Genomic DNA, 22,793 nt, shown 5'->3' with positions numbered 1-22,793 from the left:
CAAGATAGAATGGAACTGTCAGGAATCAGGACCAGGACCAGCTCCCTAGCGAGCAAGAGAGGCCCCACAGCTGAATCACAGCTGGCTTGCAGCAGAATCACATGATTGGCCAGACCACCCAATTGGGTGGAAGAACCAGCCTGCGTGGTCTTAAACTCAGCAGCAACATTAGGCAAATGGGTGCTCAACACATAACCCTGTACCTGCAATTGCTCATGTGCCTGTCTTGTTCCCAGCCTTGCTCCCCTGATCGGTTCCAGACTTCAGGTTTGGCCCTTGGCTCTAACTCCTGGTTCCTGACTCCAGTTCTGGCCTGTAGGACTGGCTGCCCACCGGTCTGCCCACTAGGCCTGACCACCCGTGTCTTGGTCTTTGCTGGGAACCAGGTAACAGCCTTAACTATGGAGCCATGACCCAGGTTCCATAACATTGATCAATCTATTTATCTTTATTGAATACATATTTATTAAGGATGGGATTTTCAAAAGGGCCTACGGCAGTTAGGCACTCTACTCCCAAAAGGCACTCTCCCCCTGACTCTATTATGCCAAACAACTAGAATTCCCTCTGCTCAACAACAGATGAAGGTAAGAGTGAAAACCACAACAGCCAAAGAGCTGGGCTCAAAGAGGGAACATTTGAGAGGCATCAGTCTCCCTGATGCTCAGGTGAATATCTGTCCTTCTCCTCTCAAATCATTTTTTGATTTGATTCAAGACAAACACCAGCTGCCTGGCTTGAAAGCTCTGTTTACTCACAGATGAAAAGTTAAATCACATGGGAAGGCTCCTTGAGGAGTCACCTAATGAGCACGTTTTCTGTTTCGATGCAGCACAGTACCAGATGACAGCAGTAATGAGAAATGTGTGCCTCACACATTTTCTTGCAAAGGCACATGGGAAGTTGATTTTAATAACTCTTCAGTGTGTGATCACATCATGGCTAAATCTGATGAGCTCCAATTAGAACACATTAAACCAGCTCATCAACCATTAAGATACATCTAAACTGCATGAAGCACAGAAAGACAGATGGACAATGCTAAAGAGTGCCACTGCACTTTATTAACTTCTTTGACATCTTGTCAACGAGGCTTGATACTCACTAACCGGTGACCTCGTTGGCATGACCTAGGCACATGGTAATTCTGAGTCACTTGTTCACTTATTTTTCTACTATTTATACCAGGGAGACATTAGTTCATTAATGCTACTGGGCCAAATTTATCCCTAGACTTCAATGGAATTAGACGAGGGATGAATTTATGGTTGTTATTATCGTGGTGCCGAGGAACCCCAAGGATAGACCAGGGCCCCACTGTGCTAGGCATTGTACAAACACAGAACAAAAAGACAGTCCCTTTCCTGAAGAGCTCAGCCTCTTAAAACTTTTTTAAGGGGAAGCTCTCTTTACTAGGAAGTGGTCTGCATTAGTAAGGAAGTCTATCCAAAATGAACTTCCTAGCAGCTTTTTCTTGTTACCTAAGTCACACCGTAATTGCTGTAACTGAGGAAAGGTACAAACAAATTTTTTTCCAGGAGGAGACTCCCAAAACAGAAAGGACCGCGGTATTTCTCCTAACGTAAGAGCCATATGATAGATTCTGAATGATAAATCAAAGATTCAGGAGGCATTAATATTGCATTAGCTAAATATGTACATCTCAATCATGAGCTAATCCTAAAATCATTTCACAGAGACAGTGGGAAACATTTCAGAGTAGCAGCCGTGTTAGTCTGTATCCGCAAAAAGAAGAACAGGAGGACTTGTGGCACCTTAGAGACTAACAAATTTATTAGTTCATTAACTCTGCTAAAAAGTTAGATGACATTACAAGGCTTGTTGAAAGGTAGCTGACATTTCAATCCTTGTTAACTGTATATTTTTTTCATCCATCAAATAAAAAAAATGTATTGAGATGACTAAAATAATTATTAGCCTTATAATCATTATGACAAAGAGGTACAAACAGATTTCTTGTTTCCTACAAGGTAAGCTACAACCAACTGCTACAGTAACTTGTTAAAAAATAAACCTTGAAAAAGAGGGTTTGCTGTTCTTTGAACTGCAGGTCACTAATAAGTACAGTAGAACCTCAAAGATACGAACACCTGAGTTATGGACTGACCGGTCAAATGGACATCACGTGAAACTGGAAGTAACCAATCAGGCAGCAGCGGAGAGGAAAAAAAAGTAAATACTGTACTGTTCCTGTATTGCATCTGAAAGATAGGCACATCTGAGCTGCCTGTCCCCACCCCCACCCTCCAAGATGCTGGGCCTGCCAGCCCAAGGCAACTCCGGAGCCAGCAGAGCAAGACCAGGGCTGGGGTCTGTACAGCTTTCACCCCTCCCCTTGCCAGGAGAGGCACATGCTGGTTTCCTCCCCGCCCGAGAGACACGCTGTTTTCACACACACACACCATACCCCTACCTGCCCGGAGGGGGACCAGCTTGCAAACTCACGGCGCTGAGTAGGGAACGCAGCTGCTGCTGAAACCTGGCCTGGAGGGTCAACTGCTGGATCTGGAGCCCAAACTGCGCGTTGTTCAGAGTTACAAGCATTTCAGAGTTACTGACAACCGCCATTCCCGAGGTGTCTGTAACTCTGAGGTTCTACTGTACAGCAGGTCTGCCCAGAAACTGGGATCCGGATGCACTCTACCATTAAAGTTCTAACCCAAAGGATAGTCTAGATTCCAGTTTAAAAAAAAAAATCTAGACTGGGCCCTAGACCTTCCTCATTGTTTCATATTTTAGGCACTGTTCCATTAGCAGATATCCATGATCCCTTCCTTTTTCCATGTCCAAGCCAGCAAATGGCCTTCATTGAGACTGAGGCTAATGCAGTTGTATAAAGCAGTCAACAGGCGAGGATCATACAACAGACAGTCATAACTAAACCCAACCTAAATCAATGGTTATCCCAAGAAACATTGGCCAATGGGTTACTTACACATTTGTGACTGCCATGTACAGGCCCAAATGAACTGTTAATAAAGTTCTGTGTCAAGGTTAAATGCTTATGGGGCTTTGGTTGTATACAAAGAATCATAAAAAGAGATAGCATATGAAAATGTTCTCTCTCACTTTCAGTATAGATTGCAAAATCTCCCAAAATACCAAAAGAGCAGCCGGTTTTTCTCTGCATGAAGCAGGACCAGGAGGAGACATCTCCTTCCACAGATGGATGAGTGAGTTCTGAGAAGAAAGGAATGAGCAGAGGATGGCAAAATGAAAGGAGGAACAGCAGAAGAGGGATGTGGACAGAAGTGAGTAATGAGTGACTTATTTACTCATCTCTTTCTCTCCTTTCTTTTCTCTACCCTCATCTCCTGTCTCCTTTCTTCTCCTGCACTCTGTGGTCTCCAAAGGCCCAAATCCTGCAGTCCTTGCTCCAGACATACTCAGGCAAAACTGCCATTGATTTCAAAGAGAATTTTGCCAAAAGATGTCTTCAGTAAGGGCAGCAGGATGAGGCCTAGACCTTTTCACTAACACGAAAGTTTCTCTTAGCACCACTGCTGAACGTCTGCCACTCTGCAGAGCCTTTCTCCACCTCTTCCCCGTCTCACTGAGAAGAAGACTGCTGCTTGTGATGCTAATTCAACAGACCAGTGGAACAGTGGCACAAGTAACTGGAGGGAATTCAGCACTTCAGTTCAACTGGCAAGAAAGAAACAGAACACATGCCTTCTCACCACCGATCTCAGATACTTGCAGAGGTGTTAGAATGCTTTCATGCCAAATTCCTCTTTTTCCTATCGCCCTCCCTTCCCTACCTGCTGCTGCCAGGATGCCTGTCTGACATTGGACTGTATCGGCTAAAGCAGACCAGCTCCCAGGGAGTAGCCTCCTCTCCCAGGTGATGCTGAAACAGCGCAGCAGAAAGGAAGACTGCAATTCTGGAGTGTAGGGACTCTGATTAGAATAGATTGTGCATGTGGGTTCTAAAAATACTCAAGACACGTGACAGCGTCTCCTCTGACAGCACAGCGTATTCATGGCCCATTGACTCAACCTGCACTTCCAGACCTTTGCCAAACAACGCTCACATCACTACTGTACTGGTCAGATTTCAGAAGAGTTCAGCATCCAACAGCTCCCATTTAACCCTGAAATAAATGTAGGGTCCACAGCAACTTGCCTCCTAAACACTTCACAACCTACAACATGGCAGGAACACAGTCCCTTGTGGGAGGCTGACAGGAGGGAAACCACTGGAACTACCCACCCATGTAAATACATAATACTTAACACAAGCCAGGCTTGCAAAACCAGGCCCTTAAACTCCTACCAACGGTGCTTGCATGTACATTCAAAGGGATCTTTTAAATGAACAACAACAAAAAGCCCTTAATTTTTCCAGTGTTGACAACATATGTCAACACCCATGTCACTGGACACCCCTAGCAGTAGGTGTAGCCTGACATAACAGAAGAAAGAAGCAAAATGCAGCTGACGATTAAAATGGTCACTGTGACAGATGAAGCCTTTCCAGTAGCCAAGCTCTTCTTTGATCACATCAGAAGTCTCCCAGAGGAAGTGTTCACTAACATTCTAAGCCAGGAACCCTCTTAATGTCTCAAAAAGGGGTACAAGGAGGGACATTTATGCGTCTCCATAAAATTACCACAGACCTGTACTATTCTTTTTAAAACAGATGTGCGCCATGGAAGTCATTGGACCTGAAATTTGATCTCATGTATGATTTATGTGCCCTCTTCTCTGATTACACAAATATAAATATAACAGGCCTTTTTTGGAGCACTGCATCGGTTCAGAATTAATACCAGATGACAAAATGGACCAGGTACCAGGAGAGAGAAAGTTACGGTAAAAGCTCCTTCCCATTAATGGGGCCATTCATTCATGTGGCCACTATTCCACAAGGGAGCCAGACATAAATTATGTATTTGACATCTAGTTATAGACGATTATTTCTGACATAATGAAGTTATAATGGAAGGAGTTTGCACGTTGTTTGGTTATTAAGTGCCCATTTATTGTCCCTGCACCAGGTGCAATGGTGATAGGCCATACAAATCATCAGGAAAAAATGCCAAAATGGACTCCTTTACTGATGAAGTACCACACATGTTTATTAATTTAACAGCTTGACTTCTGCCTCCCCCATCTGCTCATTTAAAACAGTTATTTGCCCTATAAATATTCCAGAAGAAAGTTTGGCCAAAAAATTAGTCTGGGGGGTGGGGGATGTGATAGGATTGTTTGAGAAGGGGCTCGTGTTGTATATAGAATGGCATTCTTCTTCCACAATGGATTAGTTAACAGATTTTTGTTTGTTTGTTTGTTTGGGTTTTTAATAGGACATTCACTTTAGATTAGTGCTGCTTGAGTGTATGTCATTGTTCCAATCGCCAGCTGTTGCCAGTGTCAGGTGGGAGAATGAAAAGTTCCACCAATGATGTCACAGTGCAAAGTGTAAAATGAAGCACTCTAGACAAGAAAATCTCTGGGGTAGAAGTCTGTGTCTGTTTTAAGCTTAGCGCATAATATTCTAGCTCAAGGCAACTTATAAAGAATAACATTTCTAGGGATCTTAAAATTAAAACACATGCTGATCTCCAAGGGACAACTCCGTTACAATGCAAAGATTAATTGGTGTAAATATATAAAAAAATCCCTTTTTAAGCATTAAGGACAATAGGAAAATATGCTGTTTAAAAGCAGTTAAAATCTCAACGTGAAATGATGTTTTTCTTACTTCCATCAATATTTTCAAGTGTAAACACAGGGTTACACCACTTTCCATCTGCAGGCTGGATTTAGCGCGCCTGCTTGAGAAAGTCTGTTAGCTCGTGCTTTCTGCTGGAGAGAACACTGTTAGCTTATAAATAAACAGCAATGCCCTGCGGTGCCCCTCTCAAATGGAAACACATATTCGAAGGAAGTAAGTGCAACAGTTCAACAGCATTTTTTTTAAAAGTGAAAGGCACGCAACTAACAGTTTGTGACTATCAGTAGTTACAGGGTGTAGACTGGGCTGCATTCATTAAAACAAACTGAAACACTGCAGGCTTCCTGAAAAGCTTCCCGGAGATTTGTTTTAACAAGTCCAAGTCCCTAATATTCACTTGCTATGCTTATTTTTTAAAATAAATAAAACATTCTGGTATGGGCCAAAAAAACTCAGCCCCGCCATCCACCTTACTGGTTTCAGTGTGGGCTTGTAGGGTGTCAAGCAGGGCAGAATCTGGCTCATGCAGCCAGATGTTCATAAAAGCTCAGGACTAGATTTTCAAGAACTCAGTATCCACACTTGGAGACAGATTTTTCATGAGTTCCCCTCCCATTTCGGCACTTACACCAGGATCGGAGTTTTCAAAAGGGCTCAGCACCGGGCAGCACCCCGTGTACCACTTATGACCACATTTTCAGAAGAACTCAGCTCCCAACCTGCTAAGCAATTTTGAAGAGCTGGGTCTGATTGTGGGTGCTGAGCGCTTTAAAAAACACTGGCCATAGCAACGAAGAGATAAGTTCAATAAAACAACCATCACCACCACCAGAAACAATGACAAACTACAGTAGAACCCCAGAGTTACCAACTGACCGGTCAACCCCACACCTCTTTGGGAACTGGAAGTACGTTATCAGGCAATAGCACTGTGTTAAATGTAAACTACTAAAATAACAACATGGAAAATTTAAACAAAAATATTTACAAGGTAAGGAAACTGTTTCTGTGCTTGTTTCACTTAAATGAAGATGGTTAAAAGCAGCATTTTTCTTCTGCATGGTAAAGTCTCAAAGCTGTATTAAGTCAGTGTTCAGCTGTAAACTTTTGAAAAAACAGCCATAGCGTTTTGATCAGAATTATGAACATTTCAGAGTTACAACTTCCATTCCGGAGATGTTAGTAATTCTGAGGTTCTGCTGTATATACTAAAACAGGGGTAGGCAACCTATGGCACGCGTGCCGAAGGCGGCACGCGAGCTGATTTTCAGTGGCACTCACACTGCCCGGATCCTGGCTACTGGTCCAGGTGGCTCTACGTTTTAATTTAAGTTTAAATGAAGCTTCTTAAACATTTTAAAAACCTTATTTACTTTACATACAACAATAGTTTAGTTATATATTATAGACTTATAGAAAGAGACCTTCTAAAAACGTTAAAATGTATTACTGGCACACGAAACCTTAAATTAGAGTGAATAAATGAAGACTCGGCACAGCACTTCTGAAAGGCTGCCGACCCCTGTACTAAAAGCTCTAACCAGTTCAGGAAGTAACATGAAAATTGACCATATGTAATTTCCGAAATGTGTGGAGGGGTATTTTCACTAATTCAAGTCTCAATAATTGTTAAAAACATTGGGCTGAAGGGAACTTGGTTATAGAAGCAATGCTATTATATACCATTAATCCATCTATGATATCATTATTGTGAATAACCACCTAGCATTTAACGTATGCAATATTTGTTAGGTATGCGGATCATGCTGTGTTTGCCTGAAAGCCACAAGGGGTATTCCCACTGGAAAATGCTAAATAACTTTTGCTGGGTTTAGATTTTTCGTTATCCCATTCAGCTATAAGGGAGCGAGTCAAGAGAGAAAGAGAGCTCCTTGGAAGTGGGCTGAGCATCCATGAAAGAGGAACCCTAAAAGCATCCAAGCTTGGTGAGAAGGCTTAGGTTTGGATTTTGTGGTGCTTCATTGAGAGCTCCTTTTGTGCATAAATCAGGCTTGTGTTACGTCTGGTGTGGATTGTGTTTGGAGCCACCAGCTCACAATATTATATGTTGGCACCTTAAAGGGTTATCAATAGTTGTAATATTGTGCCCCAACATGCATGTGCACTGAGATTTTCAAAGCTGTATAAGCCGTTTCGATGACCAACTCCCATTAATTTTGATGGAGACTGGAAACCAAATCTCTCAGCCATAGTGTACAACACTGATTGTCATCACTGTTGTTTATTATTATGCACCATCCCTGGACTGATCTCAGGTCTTGAATGATAAATCACCCTCATCGTTAAGTGAATGTGTTACTGTGACATGGACCAAACTTCTGACTTGTGAAGATTTTCCCCATCATCTCACTATGCTCATACCAACTACAAAGCTGGCCTTCCTCACTGGAAGTGAAAGGCTTCCTATCAAACAGCAAAGAGGAAAAAATGTGCCTCATTCTGGGAGATGGAGAGAGATGGCAGAAATGGTCCGGCACTACATAGCAAGCTGGAACCAGCACGGGAATGGACAGTACTGACAAATGGGTGCAGGGTCCCACTTTCTCACACAGCACATGGCCTTACTGTGAGCAAGACCTAGCTCTCCTCTTACAGATACCTGGGGGGTCTGACTTTTCCCCCCATCAGTTTGTCAGGCTTGCTCACTGAACTGAACTGAACTGAACGATCATTGAGGAAACATTTGTGCTCTCAGCTCCCAAGAACCCACCTCACTGGATGAGTTTCTGTAAGTTGATGACATAGCTTAACAGGAACTGGTTAGTCCCCTACCTAACCTCTCCTCCCAGGAAAATAACATGGCTAAGAGGAGGCAGTCAGTAAGCTATGGCCATAACTAACTGAAGGGAGTCTGGGGGAAAGATAAGGAAGGGCCCCAGAGAGAAACAAAAGAATAGTCTAAAGAACAAAGAGCATTCTCTCCCAAGGGGGCGGCTATTGTAGTGCAGCTCAATCACGGAAAATGGAAAAAAAAGAGGGAAACATGGCTGTGACCTAGCTGCCAACAATAAAGCCTGTGGGGTTCTAACCACAAGGCAATGAAATATGGAGTGGGGATAGAGGAGACACCAGAGTGACAGGGGGAATGAATCTCTTAGCATCTTGTGACCAAAAGTGCATATGTCCAGGGTCATCATCTGCTATGAGGCAAGGCCCTTCGACCTTGGTTTGCCCCTCCCCCCGTACTTTGCAGGTCTATAAACTCCATTATGTCTTCCACTTTTAAAGAAACAGATTAAGGTTCAAAGAAGAGACCAAGGATCTGACTGGAAGTCTACACTGGACTGCTGCCTGGAGAAATCTTCATAGAAAGAGGGCAAGCCCACAGGATGTCCCCTCTATTTAACTTACCTATTATTAATTTGTAAATCCGGGGCTCTTAAATAAGTTTGACTTGTGTATTAATATGTTTTGAAACAATTTCAGTTCAACTTTAACAATCCCCCTGAGCCACCCATTTCCCCACAGGCTTCACCTGAAGGAACAGTTTGCAGAACAGTATCTCAGCAACGTAGGTTATTGCTTTTGTCTGCCTCGCTTTAGAGCCAGGGATATATTTTATGCTTAAAATAATTCCACATATAGAGCAAAATCTGCTTCTATAAAACTTTATAAATAGCTTTAGTATGTGGATTCAGTGAGTTTAATTCAATTCATTCCTTGTATTTTAGTGCCTGGAGTAATTTCACTCCAAACACTACATTTCATTTATTGCTATGTACGTTAATTCTGTAAAACTTCCTTTGAAGCCAGGACACTAGAGTCCCGCTTATCTTTGAACTTCTTTACTGTTGTCAGAAACAAACAAACCATTTTTGTAATGTAGGTTATAATCCTTAGTTTATGAGATCACAACCTGGGGATCCAGAAAGGGTTTGATGTCACAAATTAGTGATTAACATTTAATGCTTAGAACGAAGGAACTGTCTGAGCGAATGAAAGAGGCTTCTTAAATATGAAAGGCTAATAGCTATCTATCGAGGACAGGAACTAAAACTCAAAAGAGTAAATAGAGTTTCCCTTATCTTTATGCATGAGCCCTCAGTCCAGACAGTTAACAAGTTCAGGACCATGCATGAAGAATAAGACAAAGCCATAGTTGTTGGAACACTACATCTGAAGCAATAGAGCAATGCACTGATTTCCAGCAGTTCTAGGACTCAGCGATAGAGAAAACTGTCTCAGCTACCTCTGGAATTAATTTGCATATGAACAAATATAAATAATTACATAAAAATTATTGCAACATAGTCCCGTTTGTTTTACTAAAGGTAGATGTAAAAAGAATGGTTCTGGGTGTTTCATGTATGAAACTAATTTAAAACCATATTTTCTAATTAATGGGGAGTGGGGAAGGAGAAATAACTTTAAAAGTGAATGCTGATCTAGGACCTTATTTTTATTAAATGATTTACAGTGCCATTACTATGTTTCTATATAGAGCGGTGGCTCGAGGTAATTACCTTGTAATGTATGGTGACACTAATGTGCTAGTAAACTACTGGAGTTTACACTCTATTCAGTAAAGTGAAGGGTTGGAAAAATGCATTGCATACATCAATAATATAGGTAAACGTCACCAGTGATAACAAAAAAGATAGTTACAAATAAATCTGTCAGCTGAAAGTTGCAACTGAATATAATCACAGCAGCAACAGCACTCAAAACGTACAATTTATTTTTGCTTACATATGCAAAAACAGAAGGCTTTTATTTTTGTAGCCCAGCTTTCTTTAGTATTAGCGTGATTAAAGTTAAAACTGCAAGGTGGACAACAATGCTCTTCCTACTGCAGTTAAATGCAATAGCAACCTGTGCCCAGTGGTTAATTAAGTGCTGAGGTAACATGAAGGTGAAATTAAGGCAGTCAAAACAGAAGCAGGAGGCAAAGGCAGCAAAGGCCAAAAGGAAGAACAGTGTCAAAGAAACATGGTGTGGTGGGAGCAGGAGGAAGAGGAGGAGAAGAGGGGGAAGTGATAGTGAAAATACCCAGCGCTTTTTATCAGTAAGTCAGAGCAGTTCTCTGGCCTGTGGTACACAGGAGGTCAGATTAGATGACCACAGTGGTCCCTTCTGGCCTTAAAACTTATGATTCTATGAATCATCTCAAAGCCTAAGCTGCTGCTACCCATGACAGTAACTCCTCGCTTAGCGTTGTAGTTCTGTTCCTGACAAATGTGACTTTAAGTGAAACAATGTTAAACAAATCCAATTTCCCCATAAGAATTAATGTAAATGGGGGGTTAGGTTCCAGGGAAATTTTTTTCACCAGACAAAAAACTATATATTATATAGTATCAGAGGAGTAGCCGTGGTAGTCTGGATCTGTAAAAGCAGTAGAGTGTCCTGTGGCACCTTATAGACTAACAGATGTATTGGAGCATGAGCTTTCGTGGGTGAATACTTGCATCCAACGAAGTGGGTATTCACCCACGAAAGCTCATGCTCCAATACGTCTGTTAGTCTATAAGGTGCCACAGGACTCTTTGCTACTGTTATATATTATATTGATATATACACAATATACGTTTTAAACAAACAATGTAATACTGTTCACAGCTATGATGATTGTGAAGCTTAGTTGAGGTGGTGAAGTCAGAGGGAGGGATATTGCCCAGGGAATGCCTTACTGCTAAATGATGAACTAGCACTCAGCTGTTCCCTCAAGTGTTAACACATTGTTGTTAATGTAGCCTCTCACACAAGGCAGCACAAACACAGAGGGGAGACAGCATAGCAGACAGAGACAGACACACACCTTGTGTGTGGGACAGCGCGAGAGATGCACACTGCCCCTGTAAGTAAGCTGACCCACTCTTAAGTGCATTGTGTTTTTAAGTGGATCAGGAAGTTGAGACAGCAGCTGCTGCCCCAAGCTCTCTCTCCGTCCGTGTCCCCTCCCTGCTCTATATGGAGAAGGGGTAAGCGGGGTGCAGGAGAAGGGGGGAGGTGGACACCCTGACATTAGCACACCCCTTCCCCCCTGCACAGCAAGCAGGAGTCTCCGGGAGCAGCTCCAAGGCAGAGGGCAGGAGCAGCACAGGGCAGTGGGGGGAGGGACAGCTGAACTGCCGGCAATTGATAGCCTGCTGGGTGGCTGCAGCACAGGGAACATAGGGAAGAGGGGAGCTGATGGGGGGCTGCTGGTCCACCCTGGTTACAAGCCCCCACCAGCGAGCTGCAACGGGCTGCTCTTCCTGCAAGCAGTGGACAAAGCAGGCGGCTGCCAAACGACGTTAGAAGGGAGCATTGTGCAACTTTAAACGAGCACGTTCCCTAATTGATCAGCAACCTAACAAGGCAACAACGTTAACCAGGACGACTTTACATGAGGAGTTACTGTATTATGCGGTGGCCGAAGAGGACCACTTCTGGTATGGACCCAGCGAATGTTATTGTAATTGGCCTATGTTCTGTTCCACACCTAAATTTCCTGCGGTGATAAATGAAAAGATTTTATATTTTGCACCAGTTTTTTTTTTAATAATGTGATTAAAATAAAAGCAAAATTAAAATTACAGGATGTTTTAAAGGCAGAGCAAGTTTATCATGTGAGATTACACCCTGGTGGACTATAGCAGAAGAGGTAAACGTGCACCCTATTTTGTACTTTGAGCCTAGGATTAACAGTGATTCAAATGATTACTACTGTGGTCTTGGGAATGTGTTGCTCAGTAGTGAACTTATAAAAAGAAAGCACAGAAGGACAGGAATATGATGCAGATGAAATATATGCTAATATAGAGAAGAACAACTAAAGCAGTGCAATGTAGGCCTGACTTGACATGAGTAACTGGACATGGGTGAAGCCTTGTTGCTTGGGAGACAGGATGAGAGAAGTAAATGGATCAGCAGGCTGGGAACAGCATGTCTGCACTAGTTCAGAGAAGGGGGGACCCCCAGTGAACCATTGACAATGGACAAGATAACAGTGGATAAGATAAGCCTGAAATGTAAGATTAGATAAAGAGTAAGTCATACCTGGACAGTGCCTGGGCAGAGCATGCGGCACAGGGATTGGTTCCTACTAAGTGCCCAAGCCAACCCCAAAGCATGTGACACAAGGTATAGTAAATACAATGTGATGTGTAAAAAGGAAGAGACGTGCTGGGTAACTTTGGATGTGTAGGATACCCAGTATCCGCCCCCTACACTTGAGTCTGATCAACTCACCGTAGCTTTGCTCTCTGCCAAATAAAGGAACTTGAGTCAGAAAGGGGGGAGGGATAGCTCAGTGGTTTGAGCATTGGCCTGCTAAACCCAGGGTTGTGAGTTCAATCCTTGAGGGGACCACTTGGGGATCTGGGGCAAAATCAGTACTTGGTCCTGCTAGTGAAGGCAGGGGGCTGGACTTGATGACCTTTCAAGGTCCCTTCCAGTTCTAGGAGATGGGATATCTCCATTATAAATAAATAAAAAAGACTGGAGCCAAACCGAGATCTTGGGGAACAGCGTGGAAGAGGTCTTGGGGGAACCCCAACAATGGTGATTGAGGGCAGAACCACAGCATCTTCTTCGGGGGGGGAGGGGAAGAGCCTCATTCCCATCTGCCTAGCTTCCTACAGTGTGCACATCACCCGGGTTTCTGAGCCCCCTCCCAGTAACAGAATGACACAGGGGAGCCTCACGGACCCCTGCGCTGGACGGCACAACACAAGGGGCAATGATCCCCACTGAAACCCACCCATGTTAATCACCTGTGCAATCAGAGTTACTGGGCAGGTCTATGAGAAGTGCCATACAAGTACATAATGTACCACAGCTCTTTGAGCAAGTACTGCTTGAAAACCTTTTCACTGCGGCCATGCCACGGAGGCATAATGCCAGCAGCGTGCTGGGTGCACGCCACTTCCTGTTCTCACCAGTCTCTCCAGCTCATCTGACTCTCGTCAGCATGTGGATGTGTCATTCTGGACCTGGCCTAGGGGATGAGTTATGCCCTCCTGAAAGTAAATTGCATAGAACTGTTATAGGCCCAGGGCTGTTGCATCAGTGGCTACGCCCATGACAGCACCATCTTTGGCTGCTGCTGACCCAGTCCTCCTTGATCTTCTGCAGCAAGCCATGGGGATGATTTAAGTGGAGCTAGTCTATATAAGTTCTGAATCACCACAGCTAATATCAGAGAAAGTTATGAGAGGCTGGGTGTTTCAGTCACCCAGCCTGAGACATCATCTGCCTTGCTGGAGTCCTCTGTTAAAACAGGGCACATAGTTGACAAAATGATTTTGAGAGATCTTAAAAGTTACAAGCACTGTTTGGAGGCAATAGAGAAACAGCTGAAGATCTAGACTATAAAAGACAGTCTGGACTAAAGGCGAACTCCGATGGGGAAGAGATTGAACCAGGAGTTTAAAGCCTTATGGGATTTTGGATGATCAGCATCACCTGTTTTGGAAGCAGTCCACTTTCTTCCATGAGAACAGTCATTTTTGGCGAGAGATGGAGAACGGGCCACTGACCATCATGTCCCACCCGTTGGGAATGCAACCGCGTTCTCCAAGCAGCAAAAACAAAGAAACTGCTTACATATATAGTCAGACTCATTCAATTGTTTGTGATCTTTACTGCTGCACTGTGTACGCATGCACTCGCATTCACAGTGAAAGACAGCAGAGGCCGTACATTTCGAGGGTGAAATCCTGACCCCATTGATATGAATAGCAAAATTTCCATGGATTTCAATGGGGCCAGCACTGCACACAGAATATGCTTGAATTTAGGCTGCAAAGTTCAGGGGTAACTTTGGGGAGCAGGATATGTTTCAGTGCCCATGCACAGGCTGAGACTTTCTCAGTCTCCGAACACTGGGGGCAATGGATGGGTAAGGCAAAAGAAGCCTTTCAGAGTCAGATTCTGATGTACTAACTCACACTGATTAGCGCTGATGGGACTACTCACACAGTAAGATGCTCATCAGCTGGGGTACAGGTATCCAAATCTGCCCTATGACTTTACTGAGCTCCCACAGACACTGACGACAATAGGGCACCACATGGGCCCCAGGGTCCACCAGTGCTGCGTTAGTTGCAGGATCACAGCCTTAGAGTGTGAGCTTTTGGGGGCAGGGACTGATTTGCCCTCATGTTTTTAAATCACCAAAACCACTGTTTAGCACCAACAGATAAGAACAATCTGATGAGGGAAGAAGAAAGTTCTGATGTGATAGTAATCAATGAGCTGAGTCAGTGTAGAGAGACAGCAACCGCCTGCCATTTGTGTCTTTCTGCTGAACCATCCCTTTGAATATGGGGGAGGGATAGCTCAGTGGTTTGAGCATTGGCCTGCTAAACCCAGGGTTGTGAGTTCAATCCTTGAGGGGGCCACTTGGGGATCTGGGGCAAAATCAGTACTTGGTCCTGCTAGTGAAGGCAGGGGGTTGGACTAGATGACCTCCTGAGGTCCCTTCCAACCCTGATATTCTATGAATATCTAGCATGCCCTCTGTGTTAATGGAGTGCACTAGCTGAGGCAATTTAGGAACAGGTCCTACCCACATGGTGTCACATATTAGTGTACTCAACCTTGCACTTGCATGTTGCGTTTTAAACATGGTGCACTCAGAGAAACACGTCTGCATGTGAAATTGCCCATGTTGTATAGTTATGTAACAGGAGGAGGACAGGAATTCCCATACTGGATCAGACCCGAGGTCCACTGAGTGCCATGTCTTGTCTCAATTATACTGCAGTAGGTAATTATGGAATAAGCTGCCTATACAGAAATTCATCTCCATGAATTTCTTAACTACTCAAATGTATTTAAAGGGGTTCCTAAACAATTTTCTTGGTGGCAATTATTGTGTCCTTAGTTTCTCCTTCCATCTACAGATCATCATCACTCGCTCCCTGATGAAATGTTACTCTCCTGCCCCCAAAAGGACCACCCTGTTTTTAAAGTAAATATTCCTATGCATTCCCCTGGATGAGCAAGAGATTTCTCCATATCCATCTTTGGTTTTAACTTATAGATCTTACTACGATGCAGCCAAATACAGTTGACTCGGTACCTTAGAGCTGACATACCTGAACACATACAGACGGAGTCAAAACAAGCACAGAAAAGATCTAAGAACTCTGTAAACAATCTGAGTACATCCCTTAGGGGAAAATCTGCTTTCCCAAGCCAAGGCCAAAAACGTACTGTACTTTGCAGGAGTTGATGAGATAGGGGGAGAATTCTCCAAAATCAAGCTGTGAAATGGAGTAACATTGGTGCGGCCTCACCACCCTTGAGTAGCTGCAGATCCATCAGCTCCCCCTGTTCCTCTACCACCTCTGCCCGCATGAGAGCGCAGAAAGAGTCCCCTACAAAACTGGCTATGCAGTGGAATCAGGGAACGAGGGAGCGTTGCGCGAGGACTAAGGGTGACAGTTCTCCAACATAAATGCATAAAGTACTGCGTGGGAGAACTAAATGGCCCTGGGATAATACAGTAATCTCAAATCTACACAAGGAATGGAGAGCATGAGCCAAATCTATGTCTGGTGCAACTCTGTTTAAGTCAATGGAATTAATTTGCCCAAATGAGTGCCCCGGATGGCACACCGTAATTCTCTTCATGGAGGCTCTTCTGCACAAACCAATAAAATACATTCATGCCTATGGCTATCTGACCATGCCCACAGACACAGATTGTGTCACGGACTCACCCTTCGAAGGCGGTCTCTCCGGGTCCGAATCAAGATGAATTGGTGGAGCAATGTAGGAAACCTGCCCGTGGTGTGCCTGCCCTGTGGACAAATCAAGGGTTTCAGTGTCTACTGTTTCACATTCAGATCTGTAAGGATTTTAGTTCAACACACATGTCGCACCACACACTTAAAACATGACCAACAACAGGTTCAAACACATTCTACTTTATCGGGTATTTTTCTTGCACACAGAAATTGATGTTGAAGATTAACCTTATGGAGGATATTTCACCTCTCAGTATGTATATAAAAAAAATTGCTTCCTCCAAACAGATATTATTGTATGTTTAAATTTAGCCATATCTCCCATTGCCACTCATAGCGAAGGCTCCACATGCTTGCTCATCACCACCTTTCTTCTGGGATCCAATATGACCTGTTTTAGAGAAGGCTAGTTGCAGTTTCATAATGAATTTTGCATTTCATTCTCTGATATGGACTCATATCCAGTTTCATTTGCAGATTCTGTATTTCAAACTTGAGGGAGGAAAAGAACATTCATTCTGTTAACCTGACTCAAAATGGAAAATGAGCAGTTCCAGGTTATAGCAAGCTTTGCATGTGTTGCCTACAAGAGCTGTTACTGAAAGTATGGCGTCAATTACCACAAATAGTGGTTTGACATTTGGTCTGCAGTAGATGTAAACTCTGGTGTGCAGAATTACAGTCACTTTCACATGAATGAAAGCCGTTTAAGAGTCAACCTTACAATGCAGTTCTTTAGTTGTTAAAGACTTCATTCTTCTCCAATGGATCACTAGGTAACTGCTTATATTGAAAAACTTTTATTTATAATAAAAACATGTTATAATTCATCTATTTACTATAACAATTTTCTGGGCTGTTAATCTCTTTTTCTAAACAAGGAAAGTTAATGATACATAGATTATGATAACAGCTAGAATAACCTTCCCGTTTCAAGTAATATTCATGCTGTAATAAAAACAGTTGATTCCTCTTATGGGGCACATTCCAAATAATTAATATGGCTCCCTGTTGACATTTGCAGTTGTTGCTCCAAGCAGTTTTCAAGCGAGCCTCAGAGACAGTGGAGAATTGGTACAGTCTTCAGGGTTCTTCATAATGACATCCAAGAATACGAAGAGCGCACCATGCTGGTATAAGCAATATACTGAAAACATCTCGTCAGGGGTGTAAAACATTAAATGGAAAAAAAGAGTGCCTGCATGGAACGGCATATATTTACTGCTATGCACTGAGACTGACTCACATAATTTGCATTATTAGCCACTTCAATAATTGTATATTATTCAGCTTTAAAATCTATTGGCATGTCATAAACTCTACATTTGCTTTTGAGTGCTTTATCATGGGAAATTTGCTTCATGCAAATGCATGTTTGTTAACACATTAAGAGGACTTTCACTTCTCAGTTGCGTGTTTATATCTCACTCAATGTCAATAGTGAACAGAAGTCACCATCTGATAACTGTTCAGTCATGCGATAGAAATTAATTCGTTGGTCTCCCTCCAGTGTGGTGTTGATACATTGCAGAATCAAAACCTTAATGACTTAGAGGTATGGCTCTCACTTATGGTGCCAGAGGTCATGGACCCAATCCCGGGGAAATACTGGAAGAGGAAGTAAAACTTATAAGAGCTTTTAAAAGATCCAATGGCTGGAAATTGAGGCTAGACAAATTCAGAGTGGAAATAAGGCCCAATTTTTTAGCTGTGAGGGTAATTACTGAAAGAACTTATCAAGGATTGTGGTGGATTCTCTATCACTAGCAATTTTTAAATCAAGAGTGGATTTTTTTTCTACAAGATATGCTCTAGTTGAGACAGGAATTAGTTCAGGGAAGTCATTTGGCTTGTGTTACGTACAACAACAGACTAGACAATCACAATGTTTCCTTCTGGCCCTATTGAAGTAAACAGGAGTGTGGGAATTGATTTCATTATAACCAGGATTTCACCCTAGGATCCTATGCTAGATTTGAAGGGTGATATGCCATCCCAGTTGAAGTCAGGGGGAAAACTCCCATCACTTCAAACAGGGCCAGGATTCCACTCTGAATTTTCATATCTTGTAATCTATTTTATTCCCTTCATCTTCCATATACCGGGTGTAGCGGGGTGGTCACCCACTCCTTCCTGGAAGGGCCTAAAACAGCCCTGGAGAGGGCTGGGGCAGGGGGAAAGCTGGGCTGATTGGGAAGCAGCTGCAGCTGGGGCCACACCCCAAACAGACCCAGCTGGCCCTATAAAGGCCAGGGAAGCCAGGAGCAAGGACACTCTCTCTCTAGCTTTTGGAGAGGGCGGGACCAGGCTGCCTGGGGAGTCGAGGAAGGTACTGAGGGTGGAGCAGTGCTGGGGAAGGGCCAGGGAGCTGGGGAGCTCCAGCCTAGCAGAGCCTCAGGCTTCAGGCTGAAGTAAGGGCCCAGTAGAGGGTACTGGGCTGCAGAGGGACAGCTCCACTATAGTTAGAAGCAGCAGGTCCAAACCCCCCTTGCCTGTGATGATTGGCTTATACAGACTGCAGTGAGCCCCAGTGAAAGGGGGCTAGTTGGTGACTGGCAGTATCCTGCGATTGAGGCGAGGCGGGGATAGGGGCTGGGGGTTCTCCGGAGAGGGGAGACCCAGAGACTGAGGGGTGTACTGCCATGGGGCAGCACCCCGGTGTGCAAGGGGCACCGGGTCCGGGAGGGACATGGGGGCCTGGCGAAAGCGGGACACCGGCCTGCAGAGGGCGCTCCAACGGCTGGAGAGATAATTCTCAGAAGGTACCAGCAGGAGACGCCGCAGGGGTGAGTCCCACGCGCTTACACCGGGCCAGATCTTCATCTGATGTAAATTGATGTTCCTTCATGGAGCTAAACAGAGTCATGCTGATTTACACTAGCTGAAGATCTGACCCAACCTTTTTTTGTAAATGAGTAAAACAGTCCTCTCGCTCTCTCTTGGTGTGTGTGTATATATATATATATATATATAGTTAAAAGTTAATTCATCAGCTGTTCTCAACTGTTTTCTCCTTTCAGATCGACGCCGTCTCTGTCCGTTGAAAAAGCTGTCATTTTCTACTTCTGGTGTCTTCAATAATGCCATCGTTTTGTTAGTTCAGTCCTCATGCAGTGTTGCCAGCTTTTGCAATTGTATTGCACGTACGACATTTTTGTGGCAAGTACTGTAACACTGGCAGTATTTGGTGTTTACTTCAAGCAAGTCTACAACCTTTATGTGCCCCCCCCCACCCCATCAGTAGCAAAACGCAAAACAGAAGTAGATAAAATACGCAATTGGAGCTCAAGTTCTCATTGTCAAAAGTGAAAGACAAATACAGCTGAAAAGAATCATCCTCCAGTGTGGTCCCTTTTATGGCCAGCATCAGAGACCCTAGCACTGGGGTCGGCTCTCAAGCTGCTGCCCTCAATAGCATTGGAATCTCAGTGGCCAAGAGGGGTATCCTTCCCTAGTTGGCTGTAGAACATGAAGCACATGTCAGCTTGCTTCAGGAAACACACTCTAAAGCTGACACCTAACTATCAATCCCTGGCTTTGCAGTTGTGTCTCCCCTCTACCACAGGATGGCATCCTACATTAGGGAGTCACTCCATCACTCTAGTCTCACCATCGGGTCCTAATGATGTCATTGAACGGCAGGCTATAAAAGTGACAGACCCAAATCTTTTATAAACATCTACAAACCTCCACCTGCCATCTGGCCCACTCCTGTCATCACTTTCTCAGGACCTTCAGTCTACTGTGGAAATTTTAATTCACACCATTTCTATTGGAGATTCACTGATGATGTGTGGATGGAATAAGGCTAGAGGAGCTTGACCGGGCTATACATCAGCTGCAGCCTAACAATGCTCCTGGTCTAGATAACATCCACAAGATCGTCTCTCTCTTTGAGCCAATCACCAAAAGCTGGTTGCTTCGGTTTCTGAATCATGGCACCCAGAATTGCAGCATCGCGAAAGTCTGGTGCAGAGCAGAAGTTGAAGCTGTCCCCAAGCCATGAAAACTACTGACAGCTCCAAACAGTATTACCTACAAACCGACAGATAGACGAATCCTGACGTGGATTAATAAGGGAGTCAATCCCCAGCTGCCTTAAGATCAGATTGGATTCAGGAGAGGACGATGCACCCAAGATCAGGTACTTTGTCTGATTCAGGAGATAGAAAACACATCTGAGACAGGGAAGAAAGTTGGTGCTGTCCTCATTGCTCTGACAGCAGCCTACAACACCATGTGGCATGTTGGGCTGAGTGCCAAGTTGATGCAAATTATTCTTGTAGGCTGATGGTGTGGTTCATCCATGGAATGATTAGCGACTGAAGCGTCATCCTGTGAGTCGTGGAAAAATTCAGTCACCTTTTAGGACTCCACAATGGGCTTCCACCAGCGTCAGTTTTCGTCCCTTTTTGTTCAATGTATACACATACAACCTTCCCGAAATGCAGGCCAAAGAGTATTGCTATGCTGACATCAGTATTGTTGACACTGCAAACAACTTCCATAGGATTGAAGAGAACCACAGCTACTTTGACCACTTCCAGCAATGGAGACTAATTCTCAGTGTGACAACTACTTTCTACCTAATCAATTCCCTTGCCAATTAAACCATCTTGATCCATGTCCAAAGATAGCGACTGCTATTCCATCCAATTGGCACATACTTGGGAGTAAAACTCAACCACAGCTTGGCATACCAGCCTCACCTGGAACACCTGAACATTAAGGTATCTTGCTGTATCACCTTGATAGGAAAATTATTGGGAACCTCCTGGGGAGCAGTCCTCCTTACATCTGTATTGGCTCTGGTGTTTACTTCAGCTGAACACTGCTTTGTGGTCTGGAAGCAGAGCTGAACATGGAGCTGAATTTGGTCACTCATATTATGAGTGACTGCTTGAATTATACACTAACCTCCAGACAGCCTGTTCTAGCACTCACAGCTCCACCAGACCTCTGACAAGATGCCGTTATTGTAGTCTGCCTAGCTGTGACAAGGTGAGACCAACCTACTACATTTCTGGTTGACTGATGTCCCGTTCTCAGACAGGAAACAACATGCAGAGCCAACTCAAAGGTCTGCTTACATTCAGGGGTGGAATCCCACTCCTGCAGACCGGGGACTAGCCTGCCTTAGACCCGCAGCACTGCCAACCGGACTTTTAATGGCCCGGTTGGCGGTGCTGACCGGAGTCACCAGGGTCCCTTTTTGATCGGGAGTTCCAGTCGAAAACAGGACACCTGGTCACCCTAACCCCCTCCTGCACCCAAACACTCTCCCAGAACCCACAACCCCTTCTGCACCCCAACCCCCTGCCCCAGCCCTGAGCCCCCTCCCGCACCCAAACTCCCTCCTGGAGCCCACACCCCTCACTCCCTCCCGCACTCCAACCCCCTGCCCGAGACTCAGCCCGGAGCCCTTGTAGGGAGCGGGAATGGAGGGAGTGGGGGGTGGGGCCTCAGAGAAGGGGCGGGGCATGAGTGGGCCTTGGGGAAGGGGTAGGGGAAGGGTATTTGGGTTTGTGTGATTAGACAGTTGGCAACCCTAGTGGGAACCATGGCTGTGTGAGGCAAAACACTGCTTGAAAAGTAAGGCAGACATTTTCCAAAGTATTTTGAGAATTCAAAAAGTCGCTGAATCTCTTTACACAAATAACCCCATTTCTCATTAAAAAAAAAAACAAAAAAAAATCCAAAAAGTAAAGTCTCTGCTACTGATGGAATACCAGAGGTCAAGATGTCTCTTTTGCTGATGAAAAGTTCGGCATGCCTAGAATAATAACAGCTTGCATTGCCCGCTTCAAATCCCATCCTGTCTATAACCATCTGGTGTTTCTGAAGCTGGTTCTCAGGTAAAAATGTAAGCAGCAATCAAATGCAATCATCAGAGGAATCGAATGATAAAGTTGCCAATTTCGTATCTAATCTCTTCATTCGGATTTCTTTTTCCCTCTCCCTCCCTCCCCCTTCGTCTCATTTGTCATTGTTCTCCTCCGCCACATTAGCAATGTCTGAGGGAGCATCAAAGCGGCTGCATGCTTCACTTGCTCAGGAAATGAAGTCAGTGATTGTGGATCAAAGGTCACTGATGGGCTTCTCCCCATTGACGGCAACAGGAAAAGGGGGAGAGATTAAAATGAGGGAGGCACACCAACCAACCTTCTTTTGTTTAAGGGTAGCGGTAAGAGTAATGGTCATTGATAGAAGCTGGGAGAATGTAACTCATTAAGCCTAATTGGGCTTTATGATGTCAATGAATACTGAGAGGGAATGAGAGGAAGGCTTTAGAGCCATGATGAATTGCAGGCGGTCAGGTGCACAAATGGGGTGTGTGCGTGTACACGCGCGCTACAGAATACAGCATGTGCAGTTTGTTTTTAGGTCTGACA

At 44.2% G+C, this 22,793-nt stretch overlaps 1 protein-coding gene across 50 annotated transcripts in view; it reads right to left on the bottom strand.

Annotated features, from left to right (window-relative positions):
• Positions 1–22,793, bottom strand: part of ADGRL3 (adhesion G protein-coupled receptor L3) — an 820,109-nt gene that overhangs the window by 245,503 nt on the left and 551,813 nt on the right. For 48 of the 50 annotated variants that reach the window (XM_042860378.2, XM_065595838.1, XM_024100865.3 and 45 more), the window contains one exon: positions 16,375–16,455. The exons of the other annotated variants lie outside the window; for them this stretch is intronic. In XM_042860378.2, the coding sequence (XP_042716312.1) occupies positions 16,375–16,455 (81 nt within the window). The remainder of the gene's footprint in view (positions 1–16,374; positions 16,456–22,793) is intronic. 50 annotated transcript variants of the gene reach the window in all.

Source organism: Chrysemys picta, chromosome 5, assembly GCF_011386835.1.
Source record: "Chrysemys picta bellii isolate R12L10 chromosome 5, ASM1138683v2, whole genome shotgun sequence".
NCBI lineage: Eukaryota > Metazoa > Chordata > Testudines > Emydidae > Chrysemys > Chrysemys picta.
This window is presented reverse-complemented; position numbering and strand designations above follow the sequence as displayed.